At 31.9% G+C, this 20,691-nt stretch overlaps 1 protein-coding gene across 1 annotated transcript in view; it reads left to right on the top strand.

Annotated features, from left to right (window-relative positions):
* The window catches only part of LOC144975984 (uncharacterized), a 61,885-nt gene extending 41,486 nt beyond the window's left edge, over positions 1-20,399 (top strand). Inside the window, exons 37-49 of the mRNA XM_078920234.1 lie at positions 138-263; positions 928-1,022; positions 2,806-2,942; positions 8,626-8,765; positions 10,109-10,301; positions 11,410-11,552; positions 13,515-13,707; positions 14,379-14,449; positions 15,147-15,335; positions 16,366-16,497; positions 17,140-17,289; positions 18,196-18,300; positions 20,154-20,399. Coding sequence (XP_078776360.1) covers positions 138-263; positions 928-1,022; positions 2,806-2,942; positions 8,626-8,765; positions 10,109-10,301; positions 11,410-11,552; positions 13,515-13,707; positions 14,379-14,449; positions 15,147-15,335; positions 16,366-16,497; positions 17,140-17,289; positions 18,196-18,300; positions 20,154-20,267 — 1,788 coding nt within the window. The 3' untranslated portion in view covers positions 20,268-20,399. The remainder of the gene's footprint in view (positions 1-137; positions 264-927; positions 1,023-2,805; positions 2,943-8,625; positions 8,766-10,108; positions 10,302-11,409; positions 11,553-13,514; positions 13,708-14,378; positions 14,450-15,146; positions 15,336-16,365; positions 16,498-17,139; positions 17,290-18,195; positions 18,301-20,153) is intronic.
* Positions 20,400-20,691: the final 292 nt, after the last annotated feature.

Genomic DNA, 20,691 nt, shown 5'->3' with positions numbered 1-20,691 from the left:
TGGTTAATTATCTTTTCAAAATCTCATTTTCCATGAAAATGATGACAAATTGATATACATTTACAATACTTCTCATTTTTTTATTTAGACGAGGAAGAAAAGAGAAAAACGAATCACTTTTCCTTTTGTTTCCATAGAATGTCCTCGAAAATTTGGATTTGAAACTCGAGGAAGAGAAAGCAGCACTACTTGCCTCTCTACACAATCAGACGGATCAGTTACTGAAAGAAAAAGAAAGACAACTCTCATTGGCCAAACTTAAGGTAGTTATTATAGTTGATTTGCTATAGAAGTTATATATATATATGTATATATATATATTTTTTTTTCTTCTCTCTCTTTTTTTGTTTGTTTTTTTTTTTTGGCACTTTTTGAAATATATATTTTCAAAAAAGCTTACACATTTGTTACAGTTCAAGTCTGAGCATTACGATTTATCTGTATTTCAACTATAATGGTGTGTTTTAAGGATATTGATACTTTTAAAAATATGTTAACGCGAGACCGATATGGAGCAAGCTTTAGTAATTGAGTATGAATCTAGAAAAGCATTTTTATGGAGAAGGGTAGGCGTAAAGGAGTGCAAAGAAATTGTTTTAATAGGATTTAATGAATAGTGAGAATAGAAATACGTTTTCATGGCCACGTTAAAGTGATAAATTATGACCTATACGGTTTTATGCCGGGGTGAGCCAGGTGACTAAAAGTGATTTTAAATTAGAGAGAACCAGAAATTTGAGATTTTCTTTTTTGTCACTTTAAAATGGTATGCCTATTGTCTTCAATGGAGAGTAAAAGTTTAACCCAGATTTCATATTTTGGACTATTAATTCAATTTTTGGTGTTTGAATCACCCCGAGATAATACTGCTTAGAGGCATTGGGTCACAATTGTGTTTATAAAGATATTCCATTTTGCTTTTATTAGAGAGAACAGAAAAGACTCAAGCAAGCTGAAAAGTTTGATACAGCAGCCATGATCTTTGCCTTGCATCAGGAGTCAAATGAAAAAATGGAACAGCAGTAAGTACACAAATTGATATTTGAAAGAAAAGATTTGAACTGAGATATTGCCAAGTTTAGTTAGAAGGTCAATTTTTATCAAAAATGAGTTCTTGTCATAAATGATTAAATCAACCCTTCCTTTTTCTACTGGAAATATCAAACCTTAATTTCACTTATAAATATTTTTTACAGCTAGTCAAGTTGAAAAAGTATGAAATTTGAGAAAAGTTGCTGAATACCTTTCCTATACATCTGACCATAACTTCATGAAAAATCACCCGATTTACTTCAAATAAAGATTAAAATGCTCTGGTGAGCATTTACTTTTAGAAAATGCAAAAAATGCAAATCTAAAATGTTCACCTTTTGACTGATAATGTCATGCACTGACACATTTGAAAATATCAAGGTGACAAATTAGGGAGCAGGCACTGGTATAAAATAAAGATCTGACAAAAGTGTGTATGAAACAGTAATCAGGTGACAGTGTAATCCGGAAGTCTGAGGTTCGATCCTCAGTCGAGACAGGCTGATTTTTTGGGATAGTTTTATTTCTTGTATTTTTCTCTTTTGCGTTGTCAGGCTCTGTTTCATGGACACTTCTTCAGGTCTTTATTCTTTAGAGTAATTTTTCAATGAATGAGGAGAACAAACATATTGATGTATGTGAAACCTTTAAAAACGTAAGCATCAACAGATCTATCACATAATACAATCTGTGTTAGAATATGTAAATTGTGTCATGATTCTTCTGTATTAATGTGAAAGTTTACCTAGAAGAACGTTTAAAGTCTGTTTTAGAATTTTAGAAATTGTAAATTGCATTCGGATTCTTTTGTATTAATGTGAAGACGAGCCACTAGGCTAGGAACTAATTTAGTTCATCTGTTTTACTCAGATTGGCTTAACTTTGCTTCACTCTTTCTTTCTTTATATTTTTTTCTTTTTATACCTTAAGGTAGTAATTTACAGCATGCTTCAACTATCTATCTATATTAAAACTTTTAAATGCGCAGGCATCAATATATCTATCACATAATACAAATATTTATTAGAATATGTAAATTGTGTCAGGATGCTTTTGTATTAGTATGAAGGTTTACCTGTGAAGAACGTTTAAAGTCTGTTTTAGAAATTTTAAATTGCATTAGGATTCTTTTGTATTAATGTGAAGCTTTAGTTGTGAATAACGATTGAAGTCGAGCTATTAGGCTAGTAACTAATTTAATTCATCTGTTTCACCCTTTATTAATTATATTTTGTTCTTTTTCATATTCTAAGGTAGTAGAGAACAGCGTGTTTTATGTATCTATCTCTATTTAAACTAATTTTTTTTAAATAGCTAAATGCATAAATAATATTTTCTATTTGAATCGCTTGGACAGCGTGTTTTATCTATCTATCTCTATTTAAACTAATTTTTTTAAATAGCTAAATGTATAAATAATATTTTCTGTCTGAATCCCTTGGACAGCGTGTTTTATCTATCTATCTCTATTTAAACTAATTTTTTTAAATAGCTAAATGTATAAATAATATTTTCTGTCTGAATCCCTTGGACACGGCTAACCCATTACGGTAGAAGAATCGATGGTGACCTAATTACATAAGGTGGTAATTGATTATTAAGGGATATAGAAGAATCAAACCCTCTAACACACACACACACATACACACACATGCAACACATACACACACAATCACACACACAAACACACACACACACACATGCAACACATACACACACAAGCACACGCATACTTCCTTTAAAATAAAACAATCATGACTCAATGTTTTCCAGTATTCTTAACGAAAGAGAGAGGAACAGACAACTGGCAAAGGAGAGGCTTGAAGCAAGAAAGAGACTGAAAGCTGAGAGAGAGGCATCGGCCTTGACAGCCTCTGGAGTAGATGAGGCCAATACAGATATTAAGGACAGTAAGTACAAATTTGATCTACTCCCCAAAAACAGTAACCGTAGCATCTATAGATGTAGGATGATTGAGGACCATATGGATTGAAATTTCGTTTTGCCCAGTGATAGGAATTTTTTATTAAATCGTTTTCAAAACAACAAAGTTATTTTATAAGATGATGTATAAATAGATAAATGATAAATAGATAAAATTTCCTCCATTCTTCTTCAGCACTTTTTTTTCTTCTATATGGTCTTGGGAGGACATATATCATTTCAGTGGCGAAAAATAATTAAGAGGGGCTTAGTTTTGTTGAGAGATTTATTTTTTTTTGCTCAAGGAAAAAACGAGATCTCAACAGCATGGATCAAATTCGGGTTCTTTGAATGCATTGCCTTTTACCCAGTCATTTCAACCTCCCCCCCCCCCCTCCCCAACCTTCCCCCCACATACAATATCAACGCATTCCTTATCTTAACTAATTATATTTTTAAAAATAGTTTCAAGTTTATTTACTCTAAGGCTTTCACCAATAAAATAGTAGAAATAAGTACTTCATTATGCATCTGCATTTACTTAAAATGAACTTTAGAATTAAATCAAGGATACAACAATTTTCTTTTGAATGAATCTGATTATTTATGGCCTAGTAAAATAAATTTTTTGAGCTTCAAACATTGCGGTATAATTGGGTCGTGGTCTCATGACCTACTCAAATATTCCATATTCCATTGCTATTTTTAATTGAGATCTTTGACCAATTATTTGTTACAGTGAATGTCTATCTCTGAGATATTTTACCAATTATTTGTTACAGTGAATGTCTATCTCTGAGATATTTGACTATTTATTTGTTACAGTGAATGTCTATCTCTGAGATATTTAACCATTTATTTGTTACAGTGAATGTCTATCTCTGAGATATTTTACCATTTATTTGTTACAGTGAATGTCTATCTCTGAGATATTTTACCATTTATTTGTTACAGTGAATGTCTATCTCTGAGATATTTAACTATTTATTTGTTACAGTGAATGTCTATCTCTGAGATATTTAACCATTTATTTGTTACAGTGAATGTCTATCTCTGAGACCTTTAACCATTTATTTGTTACAGTGAATGTCTATCTCTGAGATATTTAACCATTTATTTGTTACAGTGAATGTCTATCATCTGAGATATTTATAACCATTTATTTGTTACAGTGAATGTCTATCTCTGAGATATTTTACCATTTAATTTGTTACAGTGAATGTCTACTCTGAGATATTTTACCATTTATTTGTTACAGTGAATGTCTATCTCTGAGATATTTAACCATTTATTTGTTACAGTGAATGTCTATCTCTGAGATATTTTACTATTTATTTGTTACATTGTTGAATGTCTTACTCTGAGATATTTTACCATTTATTTGTTACAGTGAATGTCTACTCTGAGATATTTTAACTATTTATTTGTTACAGTGAATGTCTATCTCTGAGATCTGTAACCATTTATTTGTTACAGTGAATGTTTATCTCTGAGATATTTTACCATTTATTTGTTACAGTGAATGTCTATCTCTGAGATATTTTACCATTTATTTGTTACAGTAAAGTCTATCCTGAGATATTTAACTATTTATTTTGTTACAGTGAATGTCTATCTGAGATATTTAACTATTTATTTGTTACAGTGAATGTCTATCTCTGAGATATTAACCATTTATTTGTTACAGTGAATGTCTATCTCTGAGACCTTTAACCATTTATTTGTTACAGTGAATGTCTATCCTGAGATATTTAACCATTTATTTGTTACAGTGAATGTCTATCTCGAGATATTAACCATTTATTTGTTACAGTGAATGTCTATCTCTGAGATATTTAACCATTTATTTGTTACAGTGAATGTCTATCTCTGAGATATTTAACTATTTATTTGTTACAGTGAATGTCTATCTCTGAGACCTTAACCATTTATTTGTTACAGTGAATGTCTATCTCTGAGATATTTAACTATTTATTTTTTACAGTGAATGTCTATCTCTGAGATATTTAACCATTTATTTGTTACAGTGAATGTCTATCTCTGAGATATTTAACTATTTATTGTTACAGTGAATGTCTATCTCTGAGATATTTTACCATTTATTTGTTACAGTGAATGTCTATCTCTGAGATATTTAACTATTTTTTTTACAGTGATGTCTATCTCTGAGATATTTAACCATTTATTTGTTACAGTGAATGTCTATCTCTGAATATTTAACTATTTATTTGTTACAGTGAATGTCTATCTCTGAGATATTTACCATTTATTTCTTACAGTGAATGTCGATCTCTGAGATCGTTAACCATTTATTTGTTACAGTGAATGTTCTATCTCTGATCTTAACCATTTATTTGTTACAGTGAATGTCTATCTTGAGATATTTAACCATTTATTTGTTACAGTGAATGTCTATCTCTGAATATTTAACCATTTATTTGTTACAGTGAATGTCTATCTCTGAGATATTTAACTATTTATTGTTACAGTGAATGTTACTCTGAGATATTTAACTATTTATTTGTTACAGTGAATGTCTATCTCTGAGATATTTAACCTTTTATTTGTTACAGTGAATGTCTATCTCTGAGATATTTAACTATTTATTTGTTACAGTGAATGTCATCTCTGGATATTTAAACCATTTTTGTTACAGTGAATGTCTATCTCTGAGATATTTAACCATTTATTTGTTACAGTGAATGTCTATCTCTGAGATATTTAACTATTTATTTGTTACAGTGAATGTCTATCTCTGAGATATTTAACTATTTATTTGTTACAGGAATGTCTATCTCTGAGATATAACATTTATTTGTTACAGTGAATGTCTATCTCTGAGATATTTAACATTTATTTGTTACAGTGAATGTCTATCTCTGAGATATTTAACATTTATTTTTACAGTGAATGTCTATCTCTGAGATATTTAACCATTTATTTGTTACAGTGATGTCTATCTCTGAGATATTTACATTTATTTGTTACGTGAATGTCTATCTGGATATTTAACCATTTATTTGTTACAGTGAATTCTATCTCTGAGATATTTTACCATTTATTTGTTACAGTGAATGTCTATCTCTGAGATATTTAACTATTTATTTGTTACAGTGAATGTCTATCTCTGAGATCTTTAACCATTTATTTGTTACAGTGAATGTTTATCTCTGAGATATTTTACCATTTATTTGTTACAGTGAATGTCTATCTCTGAGATATTTAACCATTTATTTGTTACAGTGAATCTATCTCTGAGATATTTAACATTTATTTGTTACAGTGAATGTCTATCTCTGAGATATTTAACCATTATTTGTTACAGTGAATGTCTATCTCTGAGATATTTAACCATTTATTTGTTACAGTGAATGTCTATCTCTGAGATATTTAACCATTTATTTGTTACAGTGAATGTCATCTCTGAGATATTTAACCATTTATTTGTTACAGTGAATGTCTATCTCTGAGATATTTAACCATTTATTTGTTACAGTGAATGTCTATCTTGAGATATTTAACCATTTATTTGTTACAGTGAATGTCTATCTTGAGATATTTAACCATTTATTTGTTACAGTGAATGTCTATCTCTGAGATATTTAACCATTTATTTGTTACAGTGAATGTCTATCTCTGAGATATTTAACCATTATTTGTTACAGTGAATGTCTATCTCTGAGATATTTAACCATTTATTTGTTACAGTGAATGTCTATCTCTGAGATATTTAACCATTTATTTGTTACAGTGAATGTCTATCTCTGAGATATTAACCTTTATTTGTTACAGTGAATGTCTATCTCTGAGATATTAACCATTTATTTGTTACAGTGAATGTCTATCTCTGAGATTTTAACCATTTATTTGTTACAGTGAATGTCTATCTCTGAGATATTTAACCATTTATTTGTTACAGTGAATGTCTATCTCTGAGATATTTAACCATTTATTTGTTACAGTGAATGTCTATCTCTGAGATATTTAACCATTTATTGTTACAGTGAATGTCTATCTCTGAGATATTTAACCATTTATTTGTTACAGTGAATGTCTATCTCTGAGATATTTAACCATTTATTTGTTACAGTGAATGTCTATCTCTGAGATATTTAACCATTTATTTGTTACAGTGAATGTCTATCTCTGAGATATTTTACCATTTATTTGTTACAGTGAATTCTATCTCTGAGATATTAACCATTTATTTGTTACAGTGAATGTTATCTCTGAGATATTTTACCATTTATTTGTTACAGTGAATTTATCTCTGAGATATTTTACATTTATTTTTACAGTGAATGTACTCACTGGTATTAACACATATGGAAGACAGCAAGAGAGACATTAGCAACATGTTTTTTTTTTTTTTTTTTTTTTTTTTTTTTTTTTTTTTTTTTTTTTTTTTTTTTTTTTTTTTTTTTTTTTTTTTTTTTTTTTTTTTTTTTTTTTTTTTTTTTTTTTTTTTTTTTTTTTTTTTTTTTTTTTTTTTTTTTTTTTTTTTTTTTTTTTTTTTTTTTTTTTTTTTTTTTTTTTTTTTTTTTTTTTTTTTTTTTTTTTTTTTTTTTTTTTTTTTTTTTTTTTTTTTTTTTTTTTTTTTTTTTTTTTTTTTTTTTTTTTTTTTTTTTTTTTTTTTTTTTTTTTTTTTTTTTTTTTTTTTTTTTTTTTTTTTTTTTTTTTTTTTTTTTTTTTTTTTTTTTTTTTTTTTTTTTTTTTTTTTTTTTTTTTTTTTTTTTTTTTTTTTTTTTTTTTTTTTTTTTTTTTTTTTTCTGAGATATTTAACATTTATTTGTTACAGTGAATGTCTATCTCTGAGAGATATTTATAACCATTTTATTTGTTACCAGTGAATGTCTATCTCTGAGATATTTAACCATTTATTTGTTACAGTGAATGTCTATTCTCTGAGATATTTAACCATTTATTTGTTACAGTGAATGTCTATCTCTGAGATATTAACCATTTATTTTTACAGTGAATGTCTATCTCTGAGATATTTAAACCATTTATTTGTTACAGTGAATGTCTATCTCTGAGATATTTTACATTTAATTTGTTACAGTGAATGTCTATCTCTGAGATATTTAACCATTTATTTGTTACAGTGAATGTCTATCTACTGAGATATATTAACCATTATTATTTTGTTACATGTGAATGTCTATCTCTGAGATCTTAATATTATATTGTTACAGTGAATGTCTATCTCTGAGATATTTAACATTTATTTTGTTACAGTGAATGTCTATCTCTGAGATATTTAAAACCATTTATTTGTTACAGTGAATGTCTATCTCTGAGATATTTAACCATTTATTTGTTACAGTGAATGTCTATCTCTGAGATATTTAACCATTTATTTGTTACAGTGAATGTCTATCTCTGAGATATTTAACCATTTATTTGTTACAGTGAATGTCTATCTCTGAGATCTTTAACCATTTATTTGTTACAGTGAATGTCTATCTCTGAGATATTTAACCATTTATTTGTTACAGTGAATGTCTATCTCTGAGATATTTAACCATTTATTTGTTACAGTGAATATCTATCTCTGAGATATATAACCATTTATTTGTTACAGTGAATGTTTATCTCTGCGATATTTTACCATTTATTTGTTACAGTGAATGTTTATCTCTGAGATATTTTACCATTTATTTGTTACAGTGAATGTTTATCTCCAAGACTGTGTCATCAACACAACAGAGAAGCACCACGACAAAGAGAGAGACACATTAGCAACCATGATGGACGATGTTAAAAACACACAGGAAGGCAAAAAACAATTCGATAAAGTGTCAGATCAGGTAGGCAAGGAAATCTAATATCTGCGTCCATATTGACTACAAATCAGACTCATGTTTAAGAATGATATTTGATATAACTGGAATTTTAGCTGTCAAGTTGGCTGTCCAGTTAGCCATCAATTTGACTGTCAAGTTGGCTGTCAGGTTGAGAGGGATGATATCCTTTACTAGCTGGTCACATTGAATGCGTAGATGATGTATTGAACGAAAAGGGGATAAAACAGCCTTTTAAAAGAACAAATTACTTAACACAGTACGTTTCAGGCACAAAAAATGTCCTCATCTAACAACAATAACAATTAAAACAGTCGTGTAAAATTTTAATTTATGTGAAGCATAATTGTTTTTTAACCCCCCCCCCCCCCTTCCCGTATTTTTTTCTTCTTTATTGGCTGAGGAAGAGTTTTGAACTGGAAACGTTCTGTGCTAAGTATTTCTTTTTTTTTTTTTTTTTTTTGCAGTTATTATATTAATTATTTTGTTTAGTACTTTCTACATGCCACAGCTTCTAGCGGCTTTGTATTCATTTTGAATCTGTTGATCATGTAAAATGAATGAATGAATGACAGTGTTATCTATTATGTGTATTCATTGTTTTCTACTAAGTCATAGGGATCTTCTTTAATGCTCGGAGAGGTATTTATTTTTTTTGAAACAATTTTTGTACATTCGTGGCATGTTGTGTTATTGTCATTCCACCCAATTTTTCACTCGGCTTGCATAAACAAAGCCATTTGTAATTTTCTTAAATTGAAATGTTTTGCAGAGTTGAATGTGCATTGTATATACTTGTTTTAGTTTATAAAATGCAGTTCAACATTGTCATAATTCGTCCTTTTGGTATCAAGTGAGCGTTTTGAAGTTGGGATGTTGGTCTCCAGTTTTCTCTCAGATATTGTATTATTCCCATTAAGAGCATCGTGTACTTAGAAAATTGAGTCAAAAGGGCTGTGAAATGGAAGTAGTCTTTGGCTTTGACTCTCTCACTAACCTTCATATATTGTAAATAGGAAAAAAAATAGTTCAACTGGGTCAACTTGGGGTCAAAGTAACAAAAAATAATAGAAAAGAGGTCTGTGTCAAATCGCACTTGATATCACTGCATAATGTGGGGCTTGTGGAGGAAGTGCGTGTCTTTTTCAAATTTAGGTTTTTAAAGATGTTAATAGAATTGAGGTCTAGGCTGTGTGCTTATTGGGGTTAATACGCTGAAAACTGATAATGAAGTCCTTTCCTATTTTTGAAGTGTTATTTATTTATCATAAATTTCATTTTTTTTAGAATAAGTATCAGGGATGATTTGTTTTATACTCAAAGACTTTTATTTATTTTTTGAATGACAGAATCTGAAGGCACAGTTTACAAAATTGCAGAAGGAGTATGAAAATTGGGAAAAGAACACAGCTAAAATGTTAGCAAAAGAGAAGAAGGAAAAGATGACACCCAAAAAGAAAGAAAAACATGAGAAAGAAAGGAAGAAGCGCCAGGAACAGCTGAGGAAAATACTGGAACAAGGAATTGCCCTCAAATATGAATGTGAGCTTTGCTGATTAGTTTTTATATGCTTGTCTTAAAACATTTACTAAGCGCAGTAGACTGGTCTAAGGTGAGGGTATAGTTTTAAAACTTTTACTGAGCACAGTAGACTGGTCTATGGTGAGAGTATAGTTTTAAAACTTTTACTGAGCACAGTAGACTGGTCTATGGTGAGAGTATAGTTTTAAAACTTTTACTGAGCAGAGTAGACTGGTCTAAGGTGAGGATACATTTTTAAAACTTTTACTAAGTGCAGTAGACTGGTCTAAGGGGAGGGTAATGATGTGTATTTTTTATCTGTCTCGATCTATTAACTCTCTCCAATGCACTCCCCTCTCTCTCTCTCCCTCTCTCCCTCTCTCTCTCTCTCTCTCTCTCTCTCTCTCTCTCTCTCTCTCTCTTTCTTTCTCTTTCTCTCTCTCTCGATAGAACATGGCATTGATCTCTGGTTACTGTGAGCTTGATGCTTTACCTATTGAATTGAGCTTTATGATATGTGGCTATATGATCTTTTGGTTTGACATCTACCTTTGGATCACAAGGTCCTGGGTTCGAGTCCCAATCAGAGTAACGCATAGTTGGGTCCTTGGAAAAGGCTCTACTCACATTCTTTCTCCATGTTCATGTGTAAAATGATTCCCTGGCCATAAACAGTATTGTTTGTTGGAGAAGAAAAATATGATCTTGCCTAATAGGTATCAAATCTCTTCCTACATGTCAAGTGTTGCTGTTGACTAGTAACCCCATATAAAGCGCTTTGAGCACATTTAATGGGCATTATGCTATACAAGTGCTCGAGCTTGTTTTTGTTGGGTTTTTTTTTTTGCATTGTTTTTTATCAAAGTGCTTGGAGTGTAGAGGTGAAGCTTTTAATATTATTGTTGTTGTTTCTAATCCATTTCCTTGCCTTTGAGCTTGTGGTCTTTCATGTAGTCGTATGTAGAGGTCTTTTTTAGTTGCTCCTTTTTGCTTCAGAGAGTGTTTTTCATCTTGGAATATAGAATGAGACGTCTTTGAATGTACAGTATAAAAATGCTATATTTGTTATTATTAAAACCATTCTGTGTATTCTGAGATCATATTCTTTACTTTGTATCTAATCCTTTAGTGGAAATGCGTAAAATTCAGGCTGCAGGGAAACATTTTGACCCCGAGGACTTGCTCCAGGAATTTTCCATAAGTTTGATGGCCTTGGTGCAACAGAAACAAGCGTCACACCTTGAATCAGTAGCAGACTCCATGGCAGATAAGGTAAAGTGAAGACTAAATGATTTCTCGTTGAATTATTTTTTTTTTTTTCTGCCCAATTATTGCATTATTCCTGTTAAGAAATCAATGAATCAGTTCCCAATTAATTTATTATTCCTATTAAGAAATCAATGAATCAGTTCCCACTTAATATATTACTCCTATTAAGAAATAAATGAATCAGTTCCCAATTGCCGTGTTTTTATTCCCTACTAAGAAATCAGTGAATCAGGAAATGGTGCGAGACTACACATAGTGAAAATAAAATAACATTGAAATCTTCAAATTACACTAGAATAAAAAGAAATTTTAAAATTTAATTTTTAAAATTATTTTTCTTCCTTTTTTTCCACGTTACTGGCATTTTTAACGGCTAATGTGTCACTGCTGCGATTGCCAGTCAATGGTGTGTATGACAGTTTTGTGTCACTTAGGCACCTTGTGATTATTTTGTAACACCTTCTGTAGTTATGTATACACCACTTATATAATGATTATTCCAGTTTAAAGACGGATGGCTGGCAAGAATATGGTAATGCAGTGTTGCCAACCTTACGTAAAAAATGCGTATTTTTACGCACATTTATTCATTGTACACATTTTTCTGAGGATTGTACGCATTATTAAATTTCTATTATTTAAGCATGTTTAGTATTTATACACTTTTTGGTGTCCTTACACACTAAATGTTTCTTGACCCATCAGAATTATACATGGATCTGGAAGTTGATACTATTTATCATCTATAAAATGTAAGCTTATTCATTATTTCAAATATTAATTATATCATTGCTAGTATGGTCTAATTGCCCATTATCAGATTTAGTGCTAATTATCGAGTTTGCAGAATTGTATGCATTTTTTCAAAATCCCACTCATTTTAGCTCTCCATTGTACACATTTACATAGGCTAGGGTTGGCAGCACTGTGTAACGGTTTGTTTTCTTTTTTTTTTTAATCCTATTTTTGTTTTTTAATTATTATTATTATTATTATTATTATTATTATTATTATTATTATTATTATTATTATTATTATTATTATTATTATTATTATTATATTATTATTCAGCTGTCATTGAATTATTGAGAGAAAAATTACACAAATCTCCAATACGATTTATCATAACTAAATACGATTTGAACTGAATAAGTCCCACATTTTATAGAGTTTTCACTTTAAACGTAGGTAAAGAAATTTGAAATAAGCTCAGTCCATCCTTGTGTATGCAACCATTTATGAATACGTGGAGAATATAGATAGATTTTGAAGTCTTTCTTCTTCAGTCCTCATCCCACAGTGGGTATGATGGACTACACCGATGAATCTTCTGTCATTGGCCAGTCTTTCCATCTCCTACCAGCTCTACCAGAAGATCTCTCCTCCAGGTTGACCTTGGTCTTCCTTTTTTTCCCTCTTTCCTGATGGATTCCATTGCAGGGCTGTCCTTGTGTGATATTGTCCTTTGGTTTGTCCTTTGGTTTTCTCAATGAGTGTGTGTGACTTTGAAGTGATTGGATTCAATTAGTTTTAATGAGAATCTCAAACATGAGAATTATAAAGAAAACTTACGTGATATTGTTTTTCTCTGTTTGTTTGTTTTTTCTTTGTTTTTTTTTTTTTTTTGTTTTTTTTTTTTTGGGGGTTTTTTTTGTTTGTTTTTTTTGTGTGTGTGTATGGGGGTGGGGGGTGTCTTATTGGGTCTTTTTTTCGGATTTTTTTTTGTCGTATATTTGAATCTGTATCAAGAATGTTTCTTTAAGTGTTCATTTATATTATTACAAAATAATATAAATCTGAATTTGCTTCCTTCATCACTATATCATTCCCATACCAAAGAAAGAATGAAATACAGCGAAGAAAAGTGTCTTGTGTTGCCATAACAATAGATAAGACTTTGAAAATAAAAAAACAACAAAAACAGCATATTAACTTTTAATTTTTCTTTTCTTTCGTCTTAAACAGAGTGAAGCAGAATTGAAAGAGTTTCTAAATATGCAGGATCTGATGGGCCAAGAGCGTTGGTTCCGGATACTCTCCACCACCCTTTTCTCCAACATCCTTGACCTTGAGGAGGAAATGGAGATCAAAGAGGAAAGTTCATGGGTCACCATGGAGGAAGAGTTTATGAGGGAAAAGCAGGAACTGATTGAAAAAGGTTTTAATACAATTCAGTTTTTCTAAATGGCCACACTTTTAAAGATTTTGAATTTGTTGTTGTCATATCATCATCATCATCATCATCATCATCATCATCATTATCAGGAAATGTACCATGTTTGAAACGACATTTTTTTTTTTTTGAGTGATGGATGGTGTTGATTTTAGACCATCCCTCTCAAAGTCCGGTATTGGGTGCCATGTGAGTCAAGTCCTGGGTTCAATTTTCATTTCGCAAATTTTTATTTTAGTCTCTATTGTTTTCTGGCACTCCTCTACCCTTTTCATTGTGCGGCTATGTGGTCTTGTGGTATGACACTTGCTTTCGGATCAGAAGGTCCTGGGATCAAGCCTCGCTCGGTGCATAGTTGAGTCCTTGGAAAAGGCTCTTTACTCACATACTCAGGTGTAAAAGGAGGACTTTGCCATTAACAGCGTTGTCTTTGTCCGAAAAAATTTGTAATATCGCCTAACAGGCATCATGTCCCATCCTACATGTCAAATGTTGCTGTTGGTCAAGGACCCCTTGTAAAGCGCTTTGAGCATGTTTAGTGGATATTGCGCTATATAAAATCTCAATCTTTAAAAGCTCAAGCTCAATCTTCATTTCTATTTATTCTTCTCATCTCTATTTTACATTCATTGTCCACTGGTTGATGTCTGTTTCAGGAAAGAAAGACAATTCTGATGTTGATGCTTTATTGAAAGACTTAGAGGCAAGACAGAATGAAAGAAGAAAGGTAATCTAGACTTTTAAGATTTTCATCAAACTTTCTTATCAACTAAGTCGATGTTTAACTCTCTCCTTACCGGCCATTTTCCTGATTGTCCTCAAAACTTCACACCCAACCTATACAAAAATAGATTTTTTTTTCACTCAAACACAAAACCTGTTAGTTCTTGATATACATTTTTTTTCTGCTAAACGAGCTCTTCAGAATAGTGTTAATATACTTTAATTATAGCAAACATTTTTGTTCAAATATTATGATGTACAAAAGAAATTAGAATGAGAAAAATGTTGGCTGCATCGTAACAATAAATCTGACGATTTTCCTATGGGTGGTAAGGAGAGGGTTAAGACATCATGAATAAGAAAAATTAGGGAGCAGGCTTGGGTGCAAGATAAAAATCTGAGTCCATGTGATACCTTGTCACATGATTATTTTTTTAAATATGCCTTGGGATGCTTCACCTGGGATTGAACTCTATCCCTTTGTGTGTAAAGCGAGTGATCTACCAACTGAGCTATCAGGGCCCCCAACAATAGGTTGTGCTGGTACTCAATTCTTTTTTTTTTAAACACCATCCATTCTTTTTTTTTCTTTTAAGTGTTTGTGTTCCTAAAGAGGAAACACAAATAATCATTAATCGACTGTCTTGTTATTTATTGAAGTTGAACAGTTTTTCACATTCTTTTTTTTTTAATTGTTACAGGTCAATGCAGAAGAAATCCAGAGACAAAAACAAAAGTTGGCAGAGAGACTGGCAAAGAAGAGAGACGAAGCCGATGATAAAAATTTCAATCTTCAACGCATGGCTAGTCAATTATTTGACTCCAACGAGTCCAATCAGGCAACTCTAAAACAAACTCTGGATGATGAAAAAGGCAGACAAAATGATTTGGTAAGCTGTAATTTGGTTTGTTTTGTTTGCTCTTTAGCTGGTTTGTTGTTTTTTTTAGTAGTTTCTAGTTCGGATGACTTCTTGGTTTCAGATGGACCAGTTATAATTTTGTATTTTGTAACTTCATATTTCCAAACAAGTATAATCTACAAAAAAGAAAATACCAGCTTCAAAAAAGAATATTATTATACTAAACACTTAAAGTTTTGGACTCAAAACCCATCTACAGCTAGTATCAAAAACAGTAAAAACGTTAATACATAACTTTAATACAGACAAATGGCAGAGTAGTATATGGCACATTTTGCCGGCAAATACGAAGTTGACTTAGTATTCGCTTGCAAGACATGCCTTATACTCTTCTGTCATCTGTCCGTATTTAATCAAAACATCCTGAAAAGGAAGAGATCAGATTGTTGTCATCTTTTTTTTATGAATGATGAATTCACTATTTTGTTACGCTTAAATTGGCAAGCACACAATATTGAGAGTTGTAGAAATATAAAATTGTATTGTTCTTGAATTTATTTTAAATTGGTCTCTGTTCATGACAACTGGAATATCCCACATTATAAAATGCTTTGATAAAGTTACTAGGATGCAATTTTTATTTTCGTAGTAGCAAATGTATTTTTTTAAAATCATTCTTTTAAAAAAATTTCTCTAAGCCTAAAAGAGTTGACATGAAACACCAACATTTTCTGCTGAGACAAAACTTGTGTTTGACATTTTTAAAATTTATTTTGTATCAAGAAAATTTTAATCTTTCTGTGTTTTTTTTTCTTTTTGTTGTTCTTGTTTTGTTTTTGTTTTTTTTGTTTGTTTATTTCTTGTTTTTTGTTTGTTTTTTACCTCTCTGTTTCTTTTTAAATCAGTCGTATTACTAATTATCAAATAACTAATTTTTGTGTTTTTTTCTAGTTATTTTATTTCGAATCCTCTCCATTTTTACGTTTTGTTCAAATATAACCCAACTCTTAAGTCGTTCTTAAAGCCACATAGTGATTCTGCTCCTATATTCATTTTTCAGCTTCAGCAAAGATTGCAAGCCAGACGGGATGCGAGGAAACAAGCTGAGGGTAAAGGGGACAAGATGGCCTCAAGGGAAGCAACTACACTTACTGCTGATGAACCAAGCAGGCGTTCCTCTGTGGTCTCTGCTGTGAGTATATATTATTGTCATTATCGTTATTATTGTTACCATCATAACAAAAACATTGCTGTTATTGTTTCTATCTTCCTTGCCATTATCGTCATCATAATCATCATCATCATCATCATTTTACTTGCTTATTTACCTATTGCCCTTTATGGTGGAAAACATGTAGGTCAGCAACAAAGATCCTACTCTCCTGTAGAGTGGGCCATTCTTAGCCCATTATTTGGGCTCACCTCCAGTTGACGCCGATGATGTCAAGTTTTGGTTCCACTGTCCATCTCCAAATGTTCCTCAGTCGCTCATCATCATCATCATCATCATCATCATCATCATCATCATCATCATCATCATCATCATCATCATTATTATCGTCGTTGTCATTATCATCATCATCATCATTGTTGCCATCATCATCATCATCATCATCATCATCATCATCATCATCATCATCATCATCATCATTATTATCGTCGTTGTCATTATCATCATCATCATCATCATCGCCACCACAACCATCATGACCCTTATAATCATCCACCATCCATCCCTATTACATAATATATCAATGTATTCTATGAAAAATTTCAATATATGCTTTCAACACATCCTTTTTTTTTCCCCCTTATATTTGCAACTTCGATGCAGCCATCTCCAACGAGATTGTCCAGAGAGAGGACGCAAGTGGATGTTCACGTCAGCGATGACCAGAAACAAGCCATTTACGATCAACTGGTTCATCAAGAACAACAGAGGCAGATGCAGATAGCAGAACAACAGTCAAGACAACAAGAACTGGTGAGAATTTCTACATGTATATATGTGACTTACTGCCTCTAAACAGTGTCAATTCTGGGTGAACCAAACGCCAAATATCCGGTATATTATTGTCATAATGATCAGACAGACAAACTTTTCAGAATGTGCAATATAACAGACTATAATATATATTATCCTCAAAAGGCATAATGGTTGAGTTCTAGTTTCATTATATATTGGCGTTTGGTTTATCTTAATATGATACCAGATTTAGTTGATGGGTCACATATTGTGCGAACACTTATTTGTGTGTGTGTGTGTGTGTGTGTGTGTGTGTTTATGCATGTGTTTGTGTGATCATGGGCCGTCAAACCAGAAACGTTGTCTTTAATATATAAATACTGCCTCAAATGTGTTAAGTGTAACGTTTATAGGTGTCTAGATGTGTGTATATGATTTGAATAAGTGTTAATAATACAACAAAAATGTGGACAACAGTTATTGACGCATTACATCAAAGTGATAAAAATAATATATTTCTAAATTTAACTCCATTGTGTTGTCATGAATGGGCTATCAAAAAAGTTTTTGGATTTTCACTTATGTTCAAAGAGTGAACGAGGAGGAGAGAGAGAGACACACACACACAGAGAGACAGAGACAGAGAGAGAGAGAGAGAGAGAGAGAGAGAGAGAGAGAGAGAGAGAGAGAGAGAGAGAGAGAGAAAGAATACAGAGAGAGAGAGAGAGAGAGAGAGAAAGAGAGAGAGAGAGAGAGAATATGGCATTATAAATTCAATTTTTGTTTTGATTTTGGGGTATTTTCAAATGATTAGAATAATGTTATTTACGGACTGTTTACATTATAAATAAATAGTTATGACCTACTTGACTTATTTCCGTCTCTCCTCGTGAATGGTTACATTTTTATTTTATTTTTCAACAGCTGAGGAAGAGGTTGGAAAATCGCGCCAATAAAAGAGAGACAGAAGCCGCTGCTTTGTTCAGCCTGGGTGAGAGACAGAAGACAATTCTTGAAAAAGCACAAAAGGTGAGTACTGTAAATAATAATAATAATATATGGTTGTTATATAGCGCCTTATCCCATATATCAACAAGCTCAAAGCGCTTAACAGTAACGTGGCTACTTTCACTCAAACATACAACCACTCAAACATGCAATATGAAACAAAGCAATGTAATTCTACAGTGCTACATATTAAAAAGAAACATTTTAAGATGTTTTTAAAGAAATCTGCATCATTACTCTCTTTGATATATCTTGGAAGGGAGTTCCAGATAAGGGATGCCGAATATTCAAATGCATGCTCGCCAATTTTGCAAGTCATTTTTGGCTTCACAAGAATGTGATTATCAGACTTTGATCTCAGATTTCTGGATGGGGCATAGAATTTAAGCATGTTATTAATGTATCCAGGACAATCAGTCTTTTAAAAACAGTCAAATACAGATTTATGTATTGAGCTGGAATAATCGTGAATACTAAGCATCTAGAATCTGTTGACTGTAAACAAAAATATGAAAAAAGAAACAATGAGGATAATGCAATGTGTACTTATTTGTGGGTCTGATAACCCAACTTGTTATGGGCTCATTGTTGTAATGGAAATACTCTCAAACCAATGGAAATATTTCCATTTCAACAATGTTAAATCAAGCCCATAATTGCGTTCAGCTCTCAGACCTCCAAATGTATGCACATTGGTATAACTTTTTCTAAAAAAAATACATACATGTATTTACTAAAGTCAAACCTTTTCTGACTTAAAACCCCTTCAAATAATTATGACTTATAATAATGATAAACATTTATACCACACTTCTAGCCCTCAATGGACAGAGGGCTCTATCTTGTTCTCATATCATTGACCAATCGTATCAAAATAATATCATGTCTGAGAGAACGTGACCTTTAAAATTGAACTTTAAGCTTAACTTATAAAGTTTATTGAATCAAATTCACTCCAATATTGTACCCAAATAGAGCAGTCTTTCAGAGGCCCCCATAGAGCCGGAGTCTATCCCCCCCCCCCTTTTTTTTTTTTATAAAATGCCAGTCAATTGCAAAACACTTTCTGTCAAATCTAGCAGATCCTGCTACCCAATCACTACTGGAGGTAGGGGGGGAGGCAGTAAAATCTGGATTTCACCCAGAATTGATCTCAGTCCCTTTGAATGTGATGCAAGTGCTCTATCGACTGAAATACTATGAGCCCCCTCCTGATGAAAAAAGAAATAAATAAAAAATAAAATTCCCTTTATTCACCCCATAGAGGAAATTTTTCTCTAGGGTCTATTCCAAGGGAAGACTGGAATAATCCAGGCACAGCCGCAGTGCAGCGCCGCAAATTTGAGCTAGGGTGAGGTGACTTGCTCAAGGCCACAGAGCACAGTGGGGGCTGATCGAACGTGGTACTTTCAGGTATAGAACAAAGACTGTACTGCTGAGCCACGCTGTCCCCTGATTGACATTATGAGCCTCACTTCCTACCCACCACCACAACCACAACCACCAGCAACTATCAATCGTAATTTACTTTAAAATTTGAGCTTTGAATTGATCTTTTATATAGCGCAATATCCGATTAATCGTGCTCAAAGCGCTTTACAAGGGGTCCCTGGCCAACAGCAACATTTAACATGTAGAACAGGACATGACGCCTGTTAGGCGATAATACAATTTTTTTTCCGACAGTAACAACGCTGTTAACGGCTAGGTACTCATTTTATACCTGAGTACGGTGAGAGAATGTGAGTGAGTCTTCTCCAAGGATTCAACTATGCACTGAGCGAGGCTCAAACCCAGGACCTTCCAATCCGAAAGCGATTGTCATACCACTAGACCACATAGCACTTTACTTGATATTGATATTTATTACACAGGATGAGAGAGACCGTCAGATTGCCCAGATGCAAGAAAAGGTTACACGTTACCGAGAGAGCAGGTCAAAATCACCAAAGGCAAAACCCATTGAGGAGGAGGAAGAGGAAGAGTAGCAATTCAGTCAATAACAGCTGTCCGATTCAGATTCAACTGCAATGAAAGTTTAATCAACTAAGTTTATTTCTTAATTTTAATTTTTTTTTTTTTTTTTTTTTTTGCGGGAGGGGGAGTTGGAGGGATGTTTTTAAACAAAATATTTTGTTTGTTTTTTTTGTTTTTAATTTTTTACATTTATTATGGACTCTATGTAAACCCGTTTTCTGTAAGCTATTTTACATTTAATTTTTTTTTTTTTTTAATGGCTAATCGTTTAAACAATTTATGTAAATCGTTGATTAACTTATCTTTAAGTAGAAGTTGTTTGAGATTGCTACGTTCCTATGTGACGAAATGCTTAATCGTCTGAGGTTATCCTACCATTGGAGTAAATTCACTCAACTTCTCCTTGTAACCAAATTATGATAGACATGGAGAGTG

The sequence above is a fragment of the Berghia stephanieae genome, chromosome 6 (assembly GCF_034508935.2).
Source record: "Berghia stephanieae isolate SIO BIC M18660-M18661 chromosome 6, UCSD_Bste_1.3, whole genome shotgun sequence".
Lineage (NCBI taxonomy): Eukaryota > Metazoa > Mollusca > Gastropoda > Nudibranchia > Aeolidiidae > Berghia > Berghia stephanieae.
This window is presented reverse-complemented; position numbering and strand designations above follow the sequence as displayed.